The sequence below is a fragment of the Tauraco erythrolophus genome, chromosome 2 (assembly GCF_009769465.1).
Source record: "Tauraco erythrolophus isolate bTauEry1 chromosome 2, bTauEry1.pri, whole genome shotgun sequence".
Lineage (NCBI taxonomy): Eukaryota > Metazoa > Chordata > Aves > Musophagiformes > Musophagidae > Tauraco > Tauraco erythrolophus.
The window spans coordinates 37736957-37759422 of NC_141466.1; the positions used below are offsets into that span (position 1 = coordinate 37736957).

At 40.3% G+C, this 22466-nt stretch overlaps 1 protein-coding gene across 5 annotated transcripts in view; it reads right to left on the reverse strand.

The window, feature by feature from the left end:
• Nucleotides 1–22466, reverse strand: part of KCNQ5 (potassium voltage-gated channel subfamily Q member 5) — a 311589-nt gene that overhangs the window by 15410 nt on the left and 273713 nt on the right. Inside the window, exons 7-11 of one of the 5 annotated variants that reach the window (XM_086608276.1) lie at nt 22283–22378; nt 18890–18984; nt 17334–17360; nt 14231–14287; nt 7954–8174 (exon numbers count right to left, since the gene is read on the reverse strand). In XM_086608276.1, coding sequence (XP_086464402.1) covers nt 7954–8174; nt 14231–14287; nt 17334–17360; nt 18890–18984; nt 22283–22378 — 496 coding nt within the window. The remainder of the gene's footprint in view (nt 1–7953; nt 8175–14230; nt 14288–17333; nt 17361–18889; nt 18985–22282; nt 22379–22466) is intronic. The other 4 variants (XM_086608281.1, XM_086608278.1, XM_086608279.1 and 1 more) reach the window with 4 other exon arrangements.

Sequence of the window (22466 nt, forward strand, 5' to 3'; positions counted from 1 at the left end):
GAGAAGGGCCACGAAGATGATCCGAGGGCTGGAGCAACCCTCCTATGAAGACACGCTGAGAGAATCGGGGTTGTTCAGGCTGGAGAAGAGAAGGCTCCGGGGGGATCTTTTAGCAGCCTTCCAGTACTTAAAGGGGGCCTACAAGAAAGCTGGGACTTTTCACAAGAGCATGTAGTGATAAGACAAGGGGCAATGGCTTTAAACTGAAAGAGGGGAGACTTCGATCAGATCTAAGGAAGAAATTTTTTAAGGTGGTGAAACATTGGAACAGGTTTCCCAGAGAAGTTGTGGATGCCTCATCCATGGAAGCGTTCAAGGCCAGGTTGGATGAGGCTTTGAGATAACTGATGTAGTGGAAGGTGTCCCTGCTCATGGCAGGGGGGTTGGAACTAGATGATCTTGAAGGTCCTTTCTAATCCAAACCATTCTATGATTCTATGATAATGTAGAGCCACTGTTATGCAGCTGTTATGCCTAGGATGCCCACAAGGTAAGTGCATTTCACTCAGCTTCACACTTGCCTTTGAAGTACCTTTCTTCACCCTGAGCATTTGCCATGGAGAATTAGGGATTTAGCCCATATTCTCTAAAAAAAATGGAGATATTCTGCACATATCTCATAGTAAATCCACAAATGTCATAATGCATAGGTTGTTACACAAAATCTCAGTGATGTTTTTCCCTCAAAAATTATTCTAAGTACAAACATCTTCACAGTTTATGTTCCTACAACTCATGCAATTTCCCTTTATCAAAATACAATGTCTCAGCCTATGCCTTTTAAAAAATTTGTTTCATGAAACTTCTCACCTCTTCACGAGCTCTCATTATTTTCCTGTTTGTTGAACCATGAATACAAATTCCCTTCACTACCCTTAGAAGTGATTTTCTTTCAAATTTGTATTTGCTTTAAACCATCAAGAAGCTGACATTCTTTCAGTAAAGAGTTCACATAAATCATTTTACTGTGATTGCTTGCTAAGCTCCATAGGAAAAATGAACTGAAAAAAGCAACACTAATTGGGATGGAACTTAATCGCATGCTTAATGATAAAAATGCCCAAAGCTCCCTCAAAGAGGGAAAGGGAGCAGCCCATGCTTACATGTTTTCCAGAGCAGAGGCCAGAAAAAGGAGGTCCAACGGAGTGAATCATGTATTTATTTCCTTAATTTCTTAAAAAAAAAAAAAAAGGAAAAGGCTTTCTTTTAATCATGAGGCATGAGAAAGAAGGAAGGAGGCAGCAAATTCTATGATGTACTCTTCACGTTAGACGCTTAATATTTGTCTAAAAACTGACACAAAAATCACTGGTAGTACACAACAGTATTCAAGTGGCAAAATTAAAAAAGAGGGAACAAGGACGACGACATTTGAAAAAATCATTTACAGGAAGCTTTCATGAAATGGTTCATGTTTCCATGCTGGAAAAGCAGTTTCTCAGGAAATGAAGGAAACTGGTGCCTCCTGGGAGGAGGAGCACTTCTGCATGAGCTTGTAGGAACTCCCTTTCCCTTCTGCCCGACCTGAGCCTCTACCCTGCAAGCAGTGCCTATGGAGTGCAGTAGTGTTGTACACATAGTCTGTTCCTTTCTCCCTTGTCTTTCTCCTGAAAAAAGCAAAACTTTCTCAGTGGGGATGAGAAGAGATCACCAGAACTGGAATTTGGTAGCTGCAGTGCAGTATGAAGCAGAATATTATAAAGAATATCCTATCAACATTTCATATGTGAAAGCATTTCTGAAAAAGCTCTGATATGTGTAAAATGGAAGATAGGATTGGTGCAGTTTTTTACATATTCCGGGTATAATTATCTAGCCTCCTTTCTTTGTAAGTGCAATTTTTTAAGGTCAGAAACCTAATTTACATCAGTTATCATATAATGCAGGCAATTTCCAAATATCTAAAATTCTAGCATTCCCTTCTGACAACTTTCAATTATCTTTAGTTATTATTTAACTTCTCAAAAATTTTCTGCACTGGCAATATTTCATGGAACAGCTCCCACTACTTAATTAAAAAGGAGTCCTTTTCATTTTGAGTGATGATATGGAAGACCAGGAGACTTTCTAAAAACAATTCATTATACGCACAGTAATTATGCAGTTAAAACGGCTGATCTTATTATAAATAGTGGCACATTAGCCAGTAAGTTTAGACAGCCATGTGAGAAGAGTAAGAAAGAAAAATGCTAGGTGATGCTAAACGTATGACTTTGGTGTATTTTTAGATACGCATCTCTGTTATTGTATATACACGTCACACAAGAAGTTAAAACTCTAAAAGACATTGCAGGTATACATGATAAGATCTAGAACTGTGGACTAATGAGCTAAATGTTACACCTAATTCACTGTCTCCCTGCAAGACCTTGCAACATATACCAGTTGATACCATGCCTGACATTCTCTAAGTTCTACAGAGGTCCTGTGCCCTGGGAGACTTCTGGGACCTGTTGTTTGAAGGAGGTGGTATCTGTGGGCAAAGGGAGAGAGGAAGATGGCAGCTTTAGATTTAGGTAGCCACAGGAAAGTCCTGTATTTTAAAAAGCCATGAAGGATTTCCCCAACAACGTTTTATAAAAATTAAAACATTCCTCAAGTGTTTCAGATTTGGTGCAAGTGGATGACACGGTGTTCAGGAAGTGTTACGGGCATCCTCTCAGAATGACTTCTTGACTCGTTTCTTTACTCTTCACTGCAGATGAGGTTGTCTGAAATCCATGCAAATCATACTTCTGTGTGGTGGTCTGCTGCTGTCCCTCGCGGAGCTGACTGAGCTGGCTAATCATTCACCTGTGACCACTTAGTAAGTGCTCAGTCCAGCGAGCACAGCAGGTTCCTCAAGGTGTATCATAAAGAGAGAGACTAAATTATGGACTCATATGGCCAGGACCTTGGTTGGAAAAAACTACAATAATGCCTCAAAACCAATGGCCTGTACTTATTTACACAAAATGAAAAAATGACTCGGAGCTCAGATCAGAATGCCAGATTATTTTTATAAGATCTTCCTAATTAATTACAGTGACAACAGTAATAAACGAGAGCTCCATCATCAAGTTAAACAATCACAAGAAAATAAATCTTCTATCTAGCACAAATTGATATATTGCTAATAAAAAGTCATTTAGTCTCATCATATGGGGTTTACACAAAATTGAGCAGCTTTGTTTTGACATCACACAGCTTTATTTTGAATCAGCAAATTTAAGATAAGTGAGATGTAAAAGCAACCAAAGTAAGGACATTTGCTACATCAAGTGAACCTTATGCAAGGTCAAGATGCTTGTGCCACTGAAAGGAAAACCTGTCATTTTTGCAATACATAAATTACACAGTAGTAACTAAGGACATGGGGGCTGAAATGCAAAATTGCATTCTTTCCATGGCTCATATAATATACTCTACCCTGAGGATTTTGTGCAAGTACTCTGTAGGGAATGAAAGGCTAGAGGTCGTGTGAGCGTATAATGTTCAAGGATGGTGCAAGAAATCAAGTATTTCCTTAGAGACTTCGTTTTAATTAATCAAATGAAATATGTTTGTAATATCTCCAGTGCTGGACGCTTTTGATGTTTTATTCAAAAAGCTACACAATGTCTCTAGGTTTCAGTAAAGGCACAATAACTCGTGCAGATGCTTAGAAGCATGGGATGGCAGAAAACAAGTATAATATGGCATTTTTGTCCCTCGCTGAGAACTGCACGCACAACATAATACCTGTTCATTACTTCAGCGGTGGCTGTGCAAAACTGGAGCACGATATAAGCAGAAGAGGTTCTCTTCCTCAGAAAAGAGGAGATATTGTGAGGTGAGTCTCTATGGCTGGATACAACAAGGCACGGGCGCAGCACCTTAAGCAATGGCATGAAATCACCTACACTATTTAATCACTTGCACAGACTCTGGCTTGGATTTGGTACTTTGGGGGAGGCTCTTGCACGACCCTATTCTTGTATTCTTTTCAGTGTGCATTTGTAAACCTTCATCATTTGCCATTCTTGAATGGTGAAGATTTCCCTTTGATCTGCCTGGTCCTGATAATTCCCGTTCAAACTGATAACATGGATTGGACGTACAGCATCCTGGCACCTTTGTTAATTTGTGCAGAGTCTCCTCTTCAACAAGAGTTCTGGCAGTTGTGAGCCACGTGTCACCAGAGACCGGGCATGTATTTAAAATCAGATGACATAAGTCTTGGTTTTCAATTTCGCTCTCCCGTGCTGTTGTTAAATGCTCTGGAGAGCAGCTGCAGCCGCATCACCGAAGCTCTCTCCAGCCATCAAAGCTCTCTCAGGTTTGGATTCCATTTACAAATGCACATATGTAGCTGGAATAATTGCTGCCATTGCCAGGCTCACTTTGGCAACAGCAATAAATGGTTTATAGGCAGTTTCAGAGCACTGTTGCTACCCATAAACAAAGCCATTTGTGCAACAGTTTTGGCCATAGTGTTCAAAGGCTGCTATGCCAAAATCCTTTTGGGAGATACCTGTGGCCAGCTTAAGTGTTTTGCTTGCTGCCAAGAAACCCTCCTTCTGTGGTTTTCATATGCAGCGGGGGAGTGTTAGAAAGCTTTTGTTACTGGGTAGCCTAAGAGGAAGGCTACTACATTTTCAATCATGTTAGCCTCTTAGCTGCCCCCGTAAGCTCCTGTCTGAATTAGAAACCTCCCTTTACAGGACAGTTTCTAATTGCTAATGTTTAGTTTTTCTGATAATTTTGGCCCAGATTCCAACCGCGTCCTTTATCAGAACTCAGTCAGCCCTGCAAAGATGCTACATTGATGATCTGCCTCAGATCATCCTCATATGCTAATGTCTCTTCTTTTCTGAATCCTCTATCTACTTAAATATTTGCTTTTTTTTCTTAATTTTTACACAGAGTTCAGTGCACTTCACCTTCACAATGAGGTAGTTCCTCCTCTGCCCGCGCTAATGGAAGATCATTTACAACCCCAAATCCCATCAAGTGAAAGAAAAATCAAGCAAATTTATGAGTGTCTTTTCTTTTGGAATGGGCATTTGCTAGTGAGAGATTATTATTTTTTCACTAGATCACTGATACAAAGTTTTGACACTGGACCAGGTACCCAGTACTATGTTGTCTCTATCTGAAAGGTCTATTGCAAGTGTCATTTCTTCTCCCATCAAACATGCTACAGAGATGTAAGAGTGACCAGAATGACCAGCTATTCATTCAGCAAGGGTATTGTTTTGTGTCCAGACTTTCATCAAGAAATGGCTGGCTTCTAGTTTGGCTGGAAGATCAGCATGACAAAATGATTAATCCTTTGGCAGGAGAATATCACAAGGAGGAAACTGGAGGACCTGACAACTGAGAGATATTAATAAAATGCTGCAAATACTGTATTTTCATCCAGTGAAAAACGCAAGATATTCTAAACTAAACACATCATCTCCAGATCCTTTTCATTGAGCTGTCAAATGTAGAAAGCATATCAAACTATGACATTGGTAGTGCATCAGAAAAAAACAACCCAAACAGAAATCAAGGTTGGTAGTGCATGATTTTTCCTGCAACAGACTGGGGAAGGTAGCAGGGAGCTGCCTCTCAGCAATGAGCTCACTGGACATCTCTCTGATGATACCATTCCTAGAAGTAGCTGGACAGGATCCCAGAGTGGAAACTTGGCATTTGCCTAAAAAGCTGGAGACAATGGAAACTGTTCCTCCTGCCACAGATGAGAAATTGGTCATATCTGTTGGCCCCAGTTCATAAGGGTGGACTAGTAGCTGGAAACCTCTGACAGGGAAACAGACTGCGCTCGCCCTGAGGAGTGGCAAGATCTTTAAGGGTTTATGCACAGCAGTGAACGCTCTGTTATTATATTTATCTACAGAAATACTCAAAGTGCTGTTTATGCCACCTTTTCCATGAGAGGGAGACAATAAGAGGGAACAAGATCTTCCTGTGCAGATCCTTGCTATTAATGACAATATGTACAGGACAAAATAGAGGACACGCTGAGGAAATATTTCTGTGACAAATGGGCTGATGAAAAACTAAACGGATACTTGAGCGAGGTGTGGGCTGCAAGGCTGGAGCAGAAGTGAGCTGCTGATACCCTGGGAGCATGCTCAACAAATTATTCTCTTCTTAGGTCACTTGCAGGCGCAGTGCAAGGTACAGGAGCCTAACCTATGAAATCACTTCTGGAGTGGTTTTGGGGAGATACTCGCGCTATATAAATGATTATGTAGGAAGCCTAAATTTAGACAGGGTACCACTCTGGTACCTAGGGCATTTCTCACTTCCCATTGCAGTGCAAGTGGCCTCGTCCCAGCTCCATGTCAGCATGAGACCCGGGCTGGAATCACACAGCCCCTGTGCCGCAGCTGCTGTGGGACGCGAGCCAGGGCCCATGTCCCAGAACGGAGCGAGGAGTGGTGAGGAACCTGGATAGCAGCCTGGTGGCTGGTACACCCCAGCAGCTCACTGTAACACAGCCAAATTCATGATTTGTGCATCTGAGAGGTCTCTGCAGGGGTGGGCTAGCCTGGAAAGATGACCTTAGCGACCATTGTTGGTTTGTCTTGTTTGTCCTCCAGGAAATGTTTATTTACCCAGGCTTTTCCTGAAGAGATGTGTTGCGCAGGACGTCCTCAGCTGAGGGATGGGGCGTTTCAGTTCAATAGGTATTTTGAAACCTACATGTCTGTGATAATATGTGCTCTTCAAAAGGAAGTGGACACCGAAATCGCACTTCTGTCTAATTAGTTTTACCACAATTGTTGGATGTAACATGTGTGATTGCCATCACAGAAAGATTTAAAGTTATATCTCTTTACTTGGATCAAATAATTTATGTTTTGCCTTTCTCATACAGTCAGGGTCACTGCCTCTGTTAGAGCCAGTCTGTATTTTCTTCCTGGGGGATCCCACAGGAAAGAACAAACCATTCATAAGTTGGGAAAATGTGAATGGAGAAACTCAAATCCACTGGGACAGCGGTACCCCTTGAGCTGTGCCCTTTCAGCGCAGGACCTGTCTCTACAACGGTTGGGTTCGTCCCGCGCTCTCGGCTCCTGCCTGTCGGGGGGTTGCTCTCACCCGCTTCACTGCTCCCTGGTTAGGGGAGTCACTGGTTTCCCTTTTGGCAAGCTTTGGAAGATGAAGATCTTTGCCGAACAGTGGCTAGTTTAATGCCCGGGAGGACCTTAGCTGGCGAATGGAGAGCAGAGAGGGGCAGCATCCATTCCCGTGGAGAAGCAGCGTGCGGGAAAGGCTACATTCCCACCTGCTGCGGGGTCAGCAAGCCATTTTCACAAAGATCCACTTCTTCACACGTTAGGAGTCTTTCCCACTTCTAAAGTACCCCTTGGGAAGCAATACACAAAAGCAATAACACTGGTTTTGTTTGCTAATGCCACCTGCCTTACTGAACCGGATGCAACCCTGTGAAACTTGAAGCACTCAGTAGCACATCTCTTGGTGGCAGGTGGTTGTATCCCTGGTAGAGGTATAAGGGCACTTCCCAGCTCCTCGGCAAGCTCCTCTGCCTGGAGGGGACCAGTGCTGTACAAGCTGTGCTCTCGGCTGGCAAAGGCGCGGCCAGCGTGGCAGCGGCCATGGTGCCAGGGAGAGGCAGTGGGTTCGGGCAGCAGCTGCGCCCAGCGATGGAGAGGGGCTGTGACAGCAGAACTGCTGCGGCCAAACCCGTGGGATATGTTTAGTCCACCTGTGATTTTCCGCAATGACCTGTTTTCCACCGGTCACTCCCTACGCATCACTGACACAAGATTTCTTATTAAAAAATAATTTCCGTCGGCATGCTCTTTGAAGCGGGCTATAGCTTTCTAGTATCTCTGCCCCTCTACAACAATTCTTTCTGTTTTTCAAAACCAGGTTGCGTTCACGGCGCAGGTGTGCGAGAGTGTGAGCGGGCTGGCAGCAGCGCGCAACGGCAAACGAGGCGTGAAAAACTCCTACCGTCGACCACGGGTTTGGGCTGCGAGCTCTTCAGCCGCAGGGAGGGCCTGAAGCGGGTTCGGTCGTTGAAGCTCCAGCTCTTCTGGACTTTGGTTGGGCTGCCCTCGGTGCCAACGTCGGCACTTGGTGACCGGCGATCTCCAACTGAAGACTGCCTGTTCTTTATACTTTGACCTCGTGGGCTGGCCATCCGGACCCGCTCCTTAAAACTTAGCTTTTGACTGTGAAGAAGAGAAATGCATTTTATTTCGTGGTTCCACTCACTCCTTTTTTTTTTTTTTTTTCTATTGTATGATATTAGGAAATAATTTCTAAAAATTCTCAATAGTATGAATCTGTTTCTTGCACACTTTTATTTTCATTGAATATATTTCCTTTGGGAATGAAACTGATTTGATGTAATTGTTTTTTGATAGAGACATTATCAATGGCAGTCTATTTTACATTACAGAATAACCTCCTAAAGGAAATTAAAATTAACAAAGGGAAACAAATGTCACCCAATTGTTACAGATTAATCTCTTAAGATTTTGGTTTTTTATTTATTGACTTTTAAATAGCTTTTTTTTCATCTTAGTGAGCCCAGCTCAGTGCATTTCTGGCCATCTCTTCAGATAAACAAGAACAAAATGTATTCTATTATTACTGCATGCCATGTAGTGTTGGTTTGTGTTTTTTTTTTTAAGCAGGCAAAAATAATGTTAGTATATTCATGCTTTTCCAAATGTGGCACTTCCAACATTTCATATGCATCGTTAATGACTACCCATATCCAGAATTCTTGTTACAGCACTTACTTGGACAAGACAAAACTAAAATTAACAAAACATCCAAAAAACAGCATGATGACTGATTAATGGAAATGGAATGATACGCTGTGTGTTTGCTAAAGTCATTGCTGGAGATTAAGCTGGGAGCTGACTACCTGCAGGTGGTATTGGACAGGTGCCTTAGGACAGGTACAAGAGCTCAGCCAAGCTCATAACTATGACTGCTGGATCAATGGTGGCTCTGTGGTCTTATAGTAGGCCAATTGCAAGCTTGTTTTTTCCCTCTTGTGCTTATAACCCTCCCCTCTTGTCAGCTCAGTGTGGGATATGTAGATTTTCTGCTTCCCAGCGCTTAAATTATCTTTGTTCATGTTGAAACATATCTGATGAACATCTTGTGATCACCATGACTATCTGCCTATGTAGCAGAAGGCACGAAGGGAAGTCCGATACCAAGGTCTGGAAACCTTGTTTTACCTACAAGGTTAAGTTCAATTGACTGTACAAGAGAATGGCCATCTTGATTAGTGGTCCTGTTCTTGCAAGGGGAGAGATGATGGGAGCAGTGCAGTAGCTGCTCATGGTATGATGTTGCCGGCCCTAGTGTAGGCTTTAGGGGTGCTTTTAAGACACCTATAGCAAAGACTGTCTACCTGTAAATTACGATTGTACTTGAAGTTAAGACACTTTCTAGTACTCTCAAAGTCTTTGCATTTAACTTGAGCATGCCCATAAGACGTTTTCAACAGAAATTGATTCTGCAGCTAATTAACTAATGCTAACATGGACTATGTGGTTCTTAGATGTTTAACCTACTGCACTCTGAAAATACAATCTTAATGTGTAATTATACGAAATGGAAAGTAGTTATAAACTTCTGTGGCTGTGAAATGTTGAGATAATCAGACATTTTTGTCCATGCATAGCATAGCATAGCACAACGTTTCATTCTGAACGCAAACATCGCTGAGAGCAGAAAGGATGCAGTTTGTAGCAGGCAAAGCACATGCTGGGAAGCTTATAATGAGATAATTTTCAATAATGCTAAAAAATGAGCACATCAATAGAAAGATTATTAGATAAATGTATTTCTATATGGCATGGTTAATCACTTGAAAGAATACCTTTACTATAATTTCTGTATGTAATCCCTTTCTTTTCTTGCCCAAAGCAAGCAATTGTTGAAATAAACACATCGTGGTGCTGGAAATGTTATCCATTTCCATTGCAAATTATTACTCAGACCTGCAGTACTGTGTGTTGTTGCATATCCAATACAAAAGACCCACAGAACTTACCATTTGAAAGAAAAGTGAGTTCTAAAATTTAATTTTCAATAAAAACTACATTTCAAGACTGAATTACATTTCAGCTCAGGAATCTTTTGCATTGTACAACTTAATGAAAATGTAAGCTGTAAAATACTTATTAACCACATTATTGTATTGTCATACTATACAGCATGAGCAACAGAATCAAAATGGACTTCTTATAGATATTATTCCTAGGCATGAGCATGAGTTCCCTGTGCCTTTTTTAAACTCTTCTTATGGCTCAAATTGTGTTTGCTATTGAAGCATGAAATCAAATTATATTTTTTTTTGACAAATCATAGAGTAAAAAAGCTCTCTTCCTGTTGCATTAATTAAAATGAAAGGAAAATTGATAAAATAGCCATAAATTAATCAGTATAGAACACATTTTTTATAATCCCATTTAGTCCAAATTAAAAATGAAAATAAAAAAAATGAAAAAAAGCACACATGTTGTTCTGCAATTAATTTGTACTAATGAAAGCAATGGCTGCCTTTAAATGATTCGTACACGTGGTTATTTAATTTATAAAATCTGAGTGGTACACAATGGCTACTTAACCTGAATATCTTTAGTTCTCCAAATCAAAGCCATGAGGCAATGGTGAAAGGAACAGTAGACACTTCATCTGTACTAGAGACATTTTTCGAGAGTGCAACACTGAGAATGGAAATATTCATTTAAAATGCAGACCTCATACTTAAAAAAATTAATCTATTTTGTAGCAATGGGAATGTAATGGCATGCCAAGGGTCCATGCGGAGGATGCTGCATCGTGAAGAGAAACACAGCCCCTGAAGGAAGTGTGGTTTGGAAACTCTGTTTTGCATCCTTCGAGTTTCTCCAAAGACACTGGTTACAGCAGTTCTTCGCTTCTTGGATCCCTGTTCCTACTCTGAGACTGGTGGGAAACATTCCTGAAGTCACTGGGTCCTACTCAGCACAGGCATAAATTACATGACTTGCAGCAGTGGAGGATTCATGCTTGGGAAAAGAAAGCTGCTGTCCTTGGAACCAGGCTGCCACGGAGCTCTTCTAGGTATGATGAATAACAGATCATGAAGGAATAACTGAATCAGAGCAGAACTTTCCTTATAGACTATATAGTTCCTGGCTCTTGATCCTCTGTTGCAATAGTGGTAGAGATGGTATTAGAGATACAGAATGGAGACGATCTTATGCCCTTTCAAACATCTTTGGGCATTCTGCACTTGAATCAGTAGTCACTGAAGTCTTTAGGGCCCTTTACTCTGATTTAATGATGGTCGGATTAGCACTGTCTAGTGCTGTGCTAGAAATCATTCACCTCTTGCTGGACCTAGCCTATTATATTTTTCTCTCTTCCCCTTTTCTCCTCTCTTTTTGCATGGCATCCAAAGGAAATTCCTTGAATTAATGTAAACCTGTTAATGGCCATGGGAAATTCATGTATCCCTGTAAGTACTCCCAAACTTTAAGTTTAATGGTGATCCAAAAGGCAAAAAACATGTGAAAGAAATCAGGGAAATGAAATTACACGAATTCCTGAATCAGATCTAAATGACAAGGATCTGAGAGAACCACAACTGCCTCCAGTCATCTCTGCATTCCTTTAGATGTGTGTTTGTCCATCATTTCTTGAACCTTATGTGATTGATAGTTTATCCCACTTGGTTTATATACATAGAATCATAGAGTCATAGAATGGTTAGGGCTGGAAGGGACCTTCAAAGGTCATCTAGTCCAACCTCCCTGCAAGGAACAGGGATATCTCCAACTAGAGCAGGTTGCTCAGGGCCTCGTCCAACCGGGCCTTGAACGTCTCCACGGATGGAGCATCCACCACCTCCCTGGGCAACCTGTTCCTGTGTTCTACAACTCTCACGGTAAAAAATTTTTTCCTAATATCCAACCTGAATCTACCTCCCTCTATTTTAAAACCATTACCCCTTGTCCTATCACAACAGGCCCTCCTGAACAGCCTCTCCCCATCTTTCTTGTAGGCCCCCTTGAGGTACTGGAAGACCGCTATAAGGTCACCCCGGAGCCTCCTCTTCTCCAGGCTGAACAGCCCCAACTCTTTCAGCCTGTCCTCATAGGAAAGGTGCTCCAGCCCTCTTATCATCTTCGTGGCCCTCCTCTGGACCCTCTCCAACTGGTCCATGTCCTTCTTATGTTGGGGGCTCCAGAACTGGACGCAAAACTCCAGGTGAGGTCTCACGAGGGCAGAGTAGAGGGGGAGAATCACCTCTCTCGACCTGCTGGCCACGCTCCTCTTGATGCAGCCCATATTTGCTTCCTATTACAATCTTCCCTGGTGATGGTAATATCTCTATTCTTGCAGGTTGCAAGTTATGGAATATATTCATATCTATAACACTGTAGCTTTGAAGCATCTTTTAGTGGAGATCAATTACAACCGGCATCTGTCAGAAAAAAGCAAGTGACTTTTCTCTATTTGTTTGCCTTCTGGAAGGTCAGTTGTAGGATCTTACTGCTTATTCTTCCCATCAGCATGAGCCGTTCACTTCCCTGGGATAGCAAAGGACTTTCTAGTTCTTATTTCTTCTCTCTTAAATTCCGTCTTTTCCACCTTTGATTTATGAAGGAAGAGGTGTTTGGGGACACTAGAGGTCACTGTAGCTTCATTGCAGGGGGAATGATAACTTCGGTGCTGAACCAAATGACTAGACTTGAAAAGATTTTGGTTGAATTGATAAATGCCTACAAACCATTGCTTTTCTCTCCCATACTCACAAAACAGCTCACTCTGTTTTCCATGGACCATCTTACTACACTTTTTGGTTAACTGAACATCTCTTTAACTCCCAGTCCCACTCCTCTATTTCCCTACCTACCTTCCTGCATTTCTGATGAAGTTTATCTTCTGCCCTGCTTCAGCCTTCATACCTGCAGCACTATTGATTACTACTAGTCACAATTTACAATGGTTTTTTTTTCAGATTTTCAGATGGAGCAGGCTGGTGAAAGTGGGAATAGGAAGAAATTGAAATGAATCAGAAGTAGCTGGAGGGCTTGAGGGTGAGGGGGAATGCTTTGAATCTTGAGATGAGGCAGAAGCTAAAACTGACAAAAATTATCACTCATGACAAACAACAGCAATCAAATGTACGTGCCAATTTTCAGCAGATAACTTTGAATAAATACACATGCCTACAGATGACTTCACTGAAATTAAGCTAAGTTGAACAAATGCAAATCCAATGGATAGTACAGTGAGGCCTGAAGTTCAAACACTCAAGACTTCTCCACCAGTCTCATGCTAGGAGCATGAACCCAAGAAATGTAGTGTTATATCTCATACCTTCAATGAGTAATAACAGGAATTTCAGGGACATAATGTCTTAAGGTTCAATTGTCAAACAGAAAAAAAATAAATGATGTTCATGTGTTTTCTGTATTTTTTCCTTTTTCAAAACAGTTTCCAGATGAAGAGAAACTATTTTTATCTCCATTTTCTATCATTAGTTTGTACTGCTATTGCCTTTTAAATTATTTTTTAAAAAGTAAGAAATAAAATGTAATAAGCTTTAGTTATAAACCAAGGGTTTCTTCCCGTAAGATCCATCCATCTAGGAATTACCATTTTTGGTAAGAGACACAATTTCCACAGAATTCAGCTGAAGCAGATGGTTGATTTCACATGCATTCCTCTACCTTCCAGAACAGGGTGCAGGCACAGCTTCCACAGGCTGTGTCCAAGGGGATTCTTCTTGACAACAATTGCACATTTTGACTGTTGATATTGCCTAGCTTGTTATAGCTTAATATTCCCGACCAATTATTAGATGGAGAACTCAACTGCCGTGGTTATAAAAATCCTCTTGGACTTGGGGAAATGTCTTTACCCAAATATTCAGCCCCAGTTTTAGATCTCCACAGAGTAATGCATTCCAAAAGTTCAAGTCTCAGGGAAAGGAGGGGAACTGGGCTTCGGCAAACTGCGGCGTGCTGCACACTGCAATTGTCTGACCAGATGAGATTCAAAGAACTGGTATAATTGCCATTGTCTTAATGTCAGTGCAGGCAACAAGCAACGAGGGGAATCACAAGCACTTAAAAAAAAAAAAAAAGAAACGTCCTTTGGAGAAGTAAGGAACTTTAACGCACTAAGGAGGGGAAGTAAATGAATCATGCACCTGATGTTAGTTGGCATTCTCAAACATCATGTGAATAGGCAGGATGCTGAATACCTATGTTTCCGAGGGGTGTACATCCTGAAGAGCTTCTGTTTATTACTACAAAGCTTACTAGGAGTGAGGGGAGATAGAGGACCGTGTTACTAAGCATTCCACTGCTAGGTAAGGGGTTAGGCTTTCCACCTCAAGTTAGATTCTGCGTCACTGGCAATTTCGTTTTCATATGGTGCATGCAGAAAGTTTACAGTAAATCTATTTTTAGAAACAGATATGATACAGGAGGTGGAGAATTTAGAGAATTTAATCCAAATCCAAAGTGCAATTTACTTGTTTCCCTCAGAGCAGGGATGAGTTTTTCCTCCAAGCTCCCATAATGGCAAAACTCCTCCTCATTGCACCAGGGAGAGTTGACTGATTAGGGAATTCATATTCAGGCTCACTAGTTACAACACTAGATGGGTGACATTTATTCTTTGCAGACACCCAGTGCATGTCCTACACATAACTTAAGACTGCTTATACTCTCAAGATGTTGTAAGAGTCATCAGTCTTGATCTAGTTTCCTGCACAGGAAGAATTTCAGCCACACTGTATAATTGAACAGAAATAAATATTACTTGTGTTCAGCGTGTGAATTTATGGAGAATTTAACATACAGGTTTTTTAAATGACTTGCAGAACTTTAGAATTGATTTATATATATGACTGATTTACAGTGTGGATACACCAGAGAGGTTGTCTGCCATTACTTTTGATAGATGATTAATTAGAAAACTTGTGTATAATATTTTGAGAAATACAACATAAGTATTTTTCTTAAAATCAGTGTGAAACTATCAGTCTCATAAGCACAGCAACATTTAGTTACCTAATGAAAGACTGTAGGTCTATACATGACAAAATGCAAGAATTCATTTCTGTAAATATAAAAGTCATTTTGGCAGGAAAGAAAACAATTAACTTTTATCTAAAGTAATAATTTTTCTTCTACGCTGTTATTAGAATGGAATACAGAGCAAAGAGCATATTCAGAAAGCAATCCAAAGCACTACTTGTGCAAACACATCTTCATTTGAAGAATGAAACAAGAAGCAGCTTACTTCACATAGCATCCCATGCAAGTCACTCAGCATCGCAGTAAGAAAGGAGTTAAATAGTCGAGGACAGTTATCTTGAAGTACGTTGCATCATTTACATTTTTACCACAAAAGACGACACACACCACGTGTATTTCAAGTGATACAAACACACAGCAATATATCAGCTAAGAACAATAAACAGCCACCAACAAAACACACCTTTTTTAAAAGGCACTGAGTGGTCTGTAGGGTTTTTACTGTAGACTAGGATCTCAGGAGGTAACTAGTTCATTTCTATGCGTATACTAATTTGCAGCAGTGAACATATTAGTTAAGAGTTTCTGAAGGGACAAACATCTTCCATTCAGTGAAAATAAAGTGAAAAAAATCTGGCTACATCATTGACTACTGTTAAAACCCCAACAGTTATCACTAACATGGAGTTTTTTGACAGCTAGGGTTTTTTTTTGCATCTAGCTTCTACCTATCGTAAGTAAATTTGTCTCTTTAAGTGCTGGCAGGTACAATTGAAAATAACCTCTCCATCTGCACAAATCACCATTTTGGAGGTACGTACTCATTTGCTGCCAACTTCAGTCTCACCTTTAAAAAAGCTGAAGTCAATTTTGAATGTTGCTTTTGAAGGAGTAGGAAATATGGCTGGTGAGGGCAAAAAGTTTCCATCAGGCTGTAATAAGTTAACGACATCATTACGCTGTTAGTGAGCCCATGGAGGTAATGTCTATGAAAAGTCATAGAACTGACAGGGCAAGTGAAGTGCTCGTGAGGGACATCTCAGAGCAAAGCCAGTCCCCCTTGAGCTCCTGTGACACTAACAGCAGTTACGTGCACATCGGGGAAAAGGATGGAGTCAGGCGCCGGAAGAGCAATCTGGAAAGTGGAATGAGACATGGGTAATGGGTGTGGAGACTTTCCACCCCTGACTGGATAACCCAGAAGAGTTTGTGAACCACTACACAACTTGGGGGCAGATGTATTACAGGAGTTGATGTGTCACCGACACATTTTTCCTTGGCTTTCCATCGTTTTTTCTGCGCAGAGGTAAACTCCACTTTTCTCTGATAGTGCTGATGCCGCAGTGCTGGCTGCTGAACGCCTGCGGACTCTCATCCCTAATGAGTTGTGGAGGTAGAGTAATTTCTCTTGTAGCCACCAAGTCCTATCCTGTCCCTAAGGATTCCAGAGAGAAGTGCGGCAAAGAGCAGCATTTTCTCTTACTGCCTTAGGACTGTGCATCTCCAGGGCTTTATTTATCCCAGGCGGATAGCCCTGCCAAGCCTGCCTCTGCATGCTGTAGGCAGCTGGTTCTCAGCCTGCATCCATGCTGGGTGGAAATCCCACCTGCCCTCCCAGCTGGTAGCGGTGGGCTTATTTAAGGAGAGATGCCAAGCTGCTTCCTCTGCCCAAATGGGGCCGTGTGAAAGAGCAAACCGTGCAGGTGAGAGGAGGTGAGGCACTGCAGTGGTGCTTTCCCCCCACCTGTCGTGTCCCAAAATGCTCTTTAGGAGAGGATGGCAAGAAAAGGTTGGGAAAACGTGGGGACGTGGCACTGAGGAAGCCTTGAGGATGCTGCTGCAGGGCAGCGCAGACCCTTGTCGAGCTGACAGCCCGTCAGTGCTATCGGGGATGTTCTCCCCCTGCGACGGGGCTGATGGGCTGGTTCACAAAGCCAAATTCAACTACATGCCTGTAGCTTCCACTGCGATTCCTGGAAACCTTGAGCATCCATTTCATGGCAGAAACCGGGGTTCGTGTCCTAACCCAGGAGCTGGTTCTAAGGAGGCTGCTCCATTCACTACTCTGTCACTGTTCAAACTGAGCTCCCTTTCAAAGTTAAAAAGTAGAAAATTGACTAGTTTTTCCATACAAAAACTGGGACAAAGAAGCAAATTTCAGCAGCATTAGTCTATCGATATGAGCTTAAAAAAATGCAATTTGTGGTTATTATCAGTTAAGAGTTACAGTTCACTGAACCTACTGTGCAGAATCTGAAACATCTAAAAGCCATTAAGAAGCAGCAATTTCATGGAAAAAAAGGAATAAAAGAAACTACAAACCTGCTAGAAGCTTCCCCTTGTTCCTTTCTTCAGGTCAGGGAGTGGGAGGGAAAAACATACTTGTTATGCAGATAGTAATCACATTACTTAGTTACAGATGATGTTAGATACATGATACACATAAATTGGTATGTTAATTAGTGTACAACACACACATTACATTGCAACCACAAAAACATTCAAGCAAGACTCGTAACTACAATGCTTCTGAAAAAGAAACTTTTCAGTTTTTTTAACACATGCATAACATGCTTAGTACATACCACTGCAGACTGAGTTGGCAAAGCACTTAGGGAAAATGCATTGCTGACACATATATAACAGAAAGCTGTAGGCTCTTATTAGATAAAGTTATCTCTGGTAAATAAAAAGGTTTAATTTTAGGATAGCACAGCAATACACTTATTTAAAATAACAAGTAGATGCACTTTTGAGGGACAGTCATATTTCAGAATATTTTAGGTGGGATACAGCTTCATAGCTTATGTAATTTTATATCCATCCTTTTGTACCAATGTTTTTGTACCAAACCTTTTTGTATATGTCAAAAATCAATATTCCGTGTAACTTTTAATCTAAAAGCTCCTTTTAGTTTGGAGCATTTTGAAATTACAGTTATGGTAATAGATTACTTATGGCTCTGTTCTTGTCAACTCTTTGAAATTCAAAGATCCGCTTTGGGTACCCAGCCAAACCTCTTTTGGCTGAGCTTTTTTGGCACACGATTACCTTCTTACTGTCATGTGGATGTTCATCACCCAGCTTTGAGAGAAACCACTAATTCTCTTGCACTGTCTGCAATAACAACAGTTAGGATGCTTATCAGAGCTTTCCCATAAGGCTCTCAATGCTCTCCTTTCTGATCTTTATCCAGTATCTTTTACTTCCTTATTTGTGCCCCGCATTGAATCCGTGGACTTACTACCTTCTGGTAAATCTTTTACTGAATTACTGAAGAGTCTTGGGCTGCCACTGCTCTGTAAATTCTTACCCAAACTAGGACAAATACTTCCTGTCTGCCAAACTGTGACATCAAGCCTTTTTAGTCGTCTTCCACTAATTATGTGTGTAACTGAGGATATAATTTGCCCTAAGGAAATATTGAATATACCAGAAGTTATGATGAAAAGGAGCACATTCCCCAGTGCATTCACCTGCAGAATACCACAAGGTTCTCTTCCCTCACGCAGGTACATGTGTAGCTATAGCTTTATATAGAGGCACAGGCATAAAAATACCATTAAATCAAGGAGGAAGCTCTGCATTATACTTAATATTTTCCTCCTTAGAGATAATTGGGAACTCAGTGAAACATTAACTTTGATATATGAGTGGGGTCTGGGGAAATGTTTCTAACACCTGTGCTGAGATAAATGACAATGATTTGTATTTGTCCCACTGTCCTAGGCTCCTAGATAATATCGATAGGATTTGTTAGTTGAAATTTTTAATGAGAGGACTGAAGAAGACAAAACAAGACGAAACAGACAAATAGTAATTCTCTATAAGCTTGAACAGACATCGAGAACAGCACCAGCTGCCATATTTGTACCTACTTTGTAGGGCTGCAGGTATGCAAGGCCTTCAAATGAGGCTTCCAGGTAGCAATGGAAACCGATTTCTCATCAGCCGCATAACTACGCCATACACACTACGTGCAGGATATATGGTAAAAAAGAAAAAAACAAGGCAAGAGGGAGCAGGGGATGAAACAAAAAATTGAAAAGCAGATTAGTAACCAATACAAATCATGGCTTTCTTTTATCATTCATAGCACTGATACATGCCTGAGGGGAGGAAGAATACTTTCATAATATCGCCAGGTGGCTGTCAGGTTTGTTCGGCTGGTGTCGGTAGAATAAAACCGCCAAGAAGCCTGGTATGGGGAAACAATAGAAAAGCAAAAAGGAACCAAGAACATGAAGTGACAATGCCACCGCACTGAGTACGGAGAGAGGGGATTTTGCTCAGCTTGGGATGTGCTCTATTAGGCTGATTCAGGAAGTGCCAGTAAAAACCTACCAAACCTTTTACGAATCAGTACACTTTACATGGTAAAGCAAGAGTAACTGGCTTCGTCGAAGCACCAGAAGATGTTCAGCGCATAAAGGTGCTCAAAAAAGCATTGCAGTGATTTATTTGTGACAAGTCCATGGCGACACCCACCCAAACTTGCAGTGTGAAGTAAAGAAATCGTCATAATACATTTTGTAATGATAATGAAAACCAGAAAAAAAGCATTTAGAAGAGAAGTATTCTATGCGGTTTGAAACACTGCCAAATGTTTAAAAACATGAAATAAATAATTTCAAAGGTAAGTGACCAAAGCATAGCATTGAAAATGTATTCACTGTTTAGATTTATAAGTACATGTAGATAGTAAGACAGATCCTCAGTTCTACAATGTGGAACAGCTTCCCTGATGTCAGCAAAACTATATTAATTTGTACTAGCTGAGTAGCCACGCTTGCTGTATATTGTCAACCATTAAATGTCATCCAGGTATTCTTGTACGGAGTCTAATGCCCTGTGTTTTCCTACTGCATATCTCTCAGACATACATCTAGTTTTCAACTGCAGATGGTGAACCCGTCACTTACTTTGTAAATTGTTCCACTGGTTGATCATTTCCACTGTCAAAAATCTCTGCATTATTTTTAATTTGAAACTCTCTGGTTTTGGCTTATAGCCAGAGATATTTGCTATGTTTCTGCCTGCTACATTCAATAGTCCTATAGGCTCAAGTATTTCGTCTCTAGACTTTTATGTTTAAATAATATTCACACTGAATATTTCTTATAAGTTAAAGAAATTGAGAAAAGTATGTGCATATGAAACATTTCAGTTTTCTATAGCAATACCTTAGCTATCTTTAAGTCAGGTAAAAGCTCTAGCAGGCAGTATATCTGTGGCAACAGAGGAGTTAGCATAGATAAATTCTCCAGAGCAACTGATTAGAAAATAGACATTATCCTGATAAGCTAGAGCACGCTGATTTCCATGTTAGTTCACTATCAATATCCACAACAGATGACTTAAAAAAGCCTTGGCACTGTTATATTAGACAACAGTATGCAGTTCAAACACATCCTGCATTTATGAACATGAAATTTTCTCCAGCCCTGAACTCATTTTTTTCCAATGTTTTCTTTGCTTTCTCCAATTTTCCAGTCTTATTTACAAACTGTAGATGCTGAGTTGATATCTAGTATGTTAGTATGAGCATCACCATGCACAGTGGTAATATCAGCCTTCTCCTACTCGTTACCTTTCTGATTCTGTATTTAAGGGCTGTAGTAAACCAGCTGGCGTAACATACTGGGAACTTGTATGAAGATCTTGACCCTTCTTTCCCACTCTTTCTCCTCTATGTTTTTCATCCTTCGTCAAATCCTTTCCAGAGTCACTAACACTGGGATAGAGGCCTCTTGTAATAGTGAGAATTCATTGTCTCTAGATCAACTTTTGGTTTTGCATTTCTTTGGTGTATTAAGACATTTGGTAAGAATCATTCCACCTTGTAAAGTCACCCAGATCATCCTTGGGTTCATTCTCATATGCCTGCCCTCATCTTTCCTATTCTGTCAGGCCTTGTGCCATTGACAAATATTTCCATCAGCATTTTTATATTAATTTCCAGATCACCGAAAATGCTGGACATGAACATGTAAATGCTGAACAGCCTGTGGTATCATGTAGGATCATGGGATCCTACCACAAATGTCTGTCTTTCACAATGATTTTTGCCCACTGAGAGTCACTTTCTGAAATCAGTCAGCTAACTGCTCTTAATCTATTTAGCATGCCGTCTTACTAATATTTTGGTTGAACTGTCATACAATAATAATAAGAGCTACACTCAAAACCTAAATCTATTGTATGTTTCCTCTGGCAACCACCAAACTTGGAAGAAGTAGATTAGACTATATGTGTTAGAAAATATCCTAGACAGTCATTCTATGGTACAATAGATACAAAAGGAGTGGGTTTGTATTTATTAATTATTCTAATAAATATTAATCTCAAATATTTAGTTTTTAATAATCATTGAACAGTAATAATGGAAAACATTTATCAACTTCAAGAATGCTTCAAAGACAATCTGTCATCTATCCTGAACTTATCATAGAACTCTAGTATATTCATGCTCAGCTTCTTTATTTGGTTTTATTATTTCAGAATTTAAAAAACCAGCACAAATAGCACATATAAAACACTTGGGATCCGAAGAAAATAAACTAGGATGCTAGAAGATTATTTCCCTTTTTTTTTTTTTTCAGTGCACCAAGTAAAGCTTGGTGCAAAATAATTATTTAGAGGATTTTCTCATTTTTAACTAGGACTGTAAGTTAAGGAAAAAATCAATATAAAAAAGCTGTTTAAAAATATCATGCCATTTTTGCTTAAAAAAAATCTTTCTAAATTGTTGATCTGCACCATCATGTCAGTATTGGAGCTGAAACCACTTCAGACAATTTCAGAAATTTTGGAATTGCTAGCACCTGCATTTCTAGCTTTGAATTGACTAATAGTGAAAGCAATTCTCAAGGCAAGACACTTAATTTTCACCAAGTATATCACTCATTGGAGCACTCTAAACCCTGCAGAAGATGAAAAGTCACTTAATACACGCAAGACTGCTGTGCTATCTGTTGGGTTGTCTAGCGATCAATTATATTTTTCCAAGTAATTCGCTAACTGTTGGTATGCAATTGACATCCTTGACTTGGTTTCTACAGCATGGATAGAAGAACTCAAAAACTACACATAGAAATGCTATATACATAATTATGGCAACACATGGGAATCACTGAACAAAATTATTTCATTAAACTAATGAATCTGCTAAATATTATTTCCACAAAAATTTCCACATTGCAATAATAAAACTTGTTTTGATATGTACTTTAAATCACCTACTATTATCTTTTCACTGATTTCATATTTACCTGAATTAGACTTGCAGCTGGATTCCTTCTTTTCTCAAAGTGTTTCTGACGATGCTGTTCCTGCACTTTTAATGCGAATCCTGAGCCAAGGATGCCCTGCAATACAACACGCCATTTATTGTGATGTGGGTAGTTTTTTCAACAAACATATATAATTGACTACAAAGATTTTGTGAAGATGTTA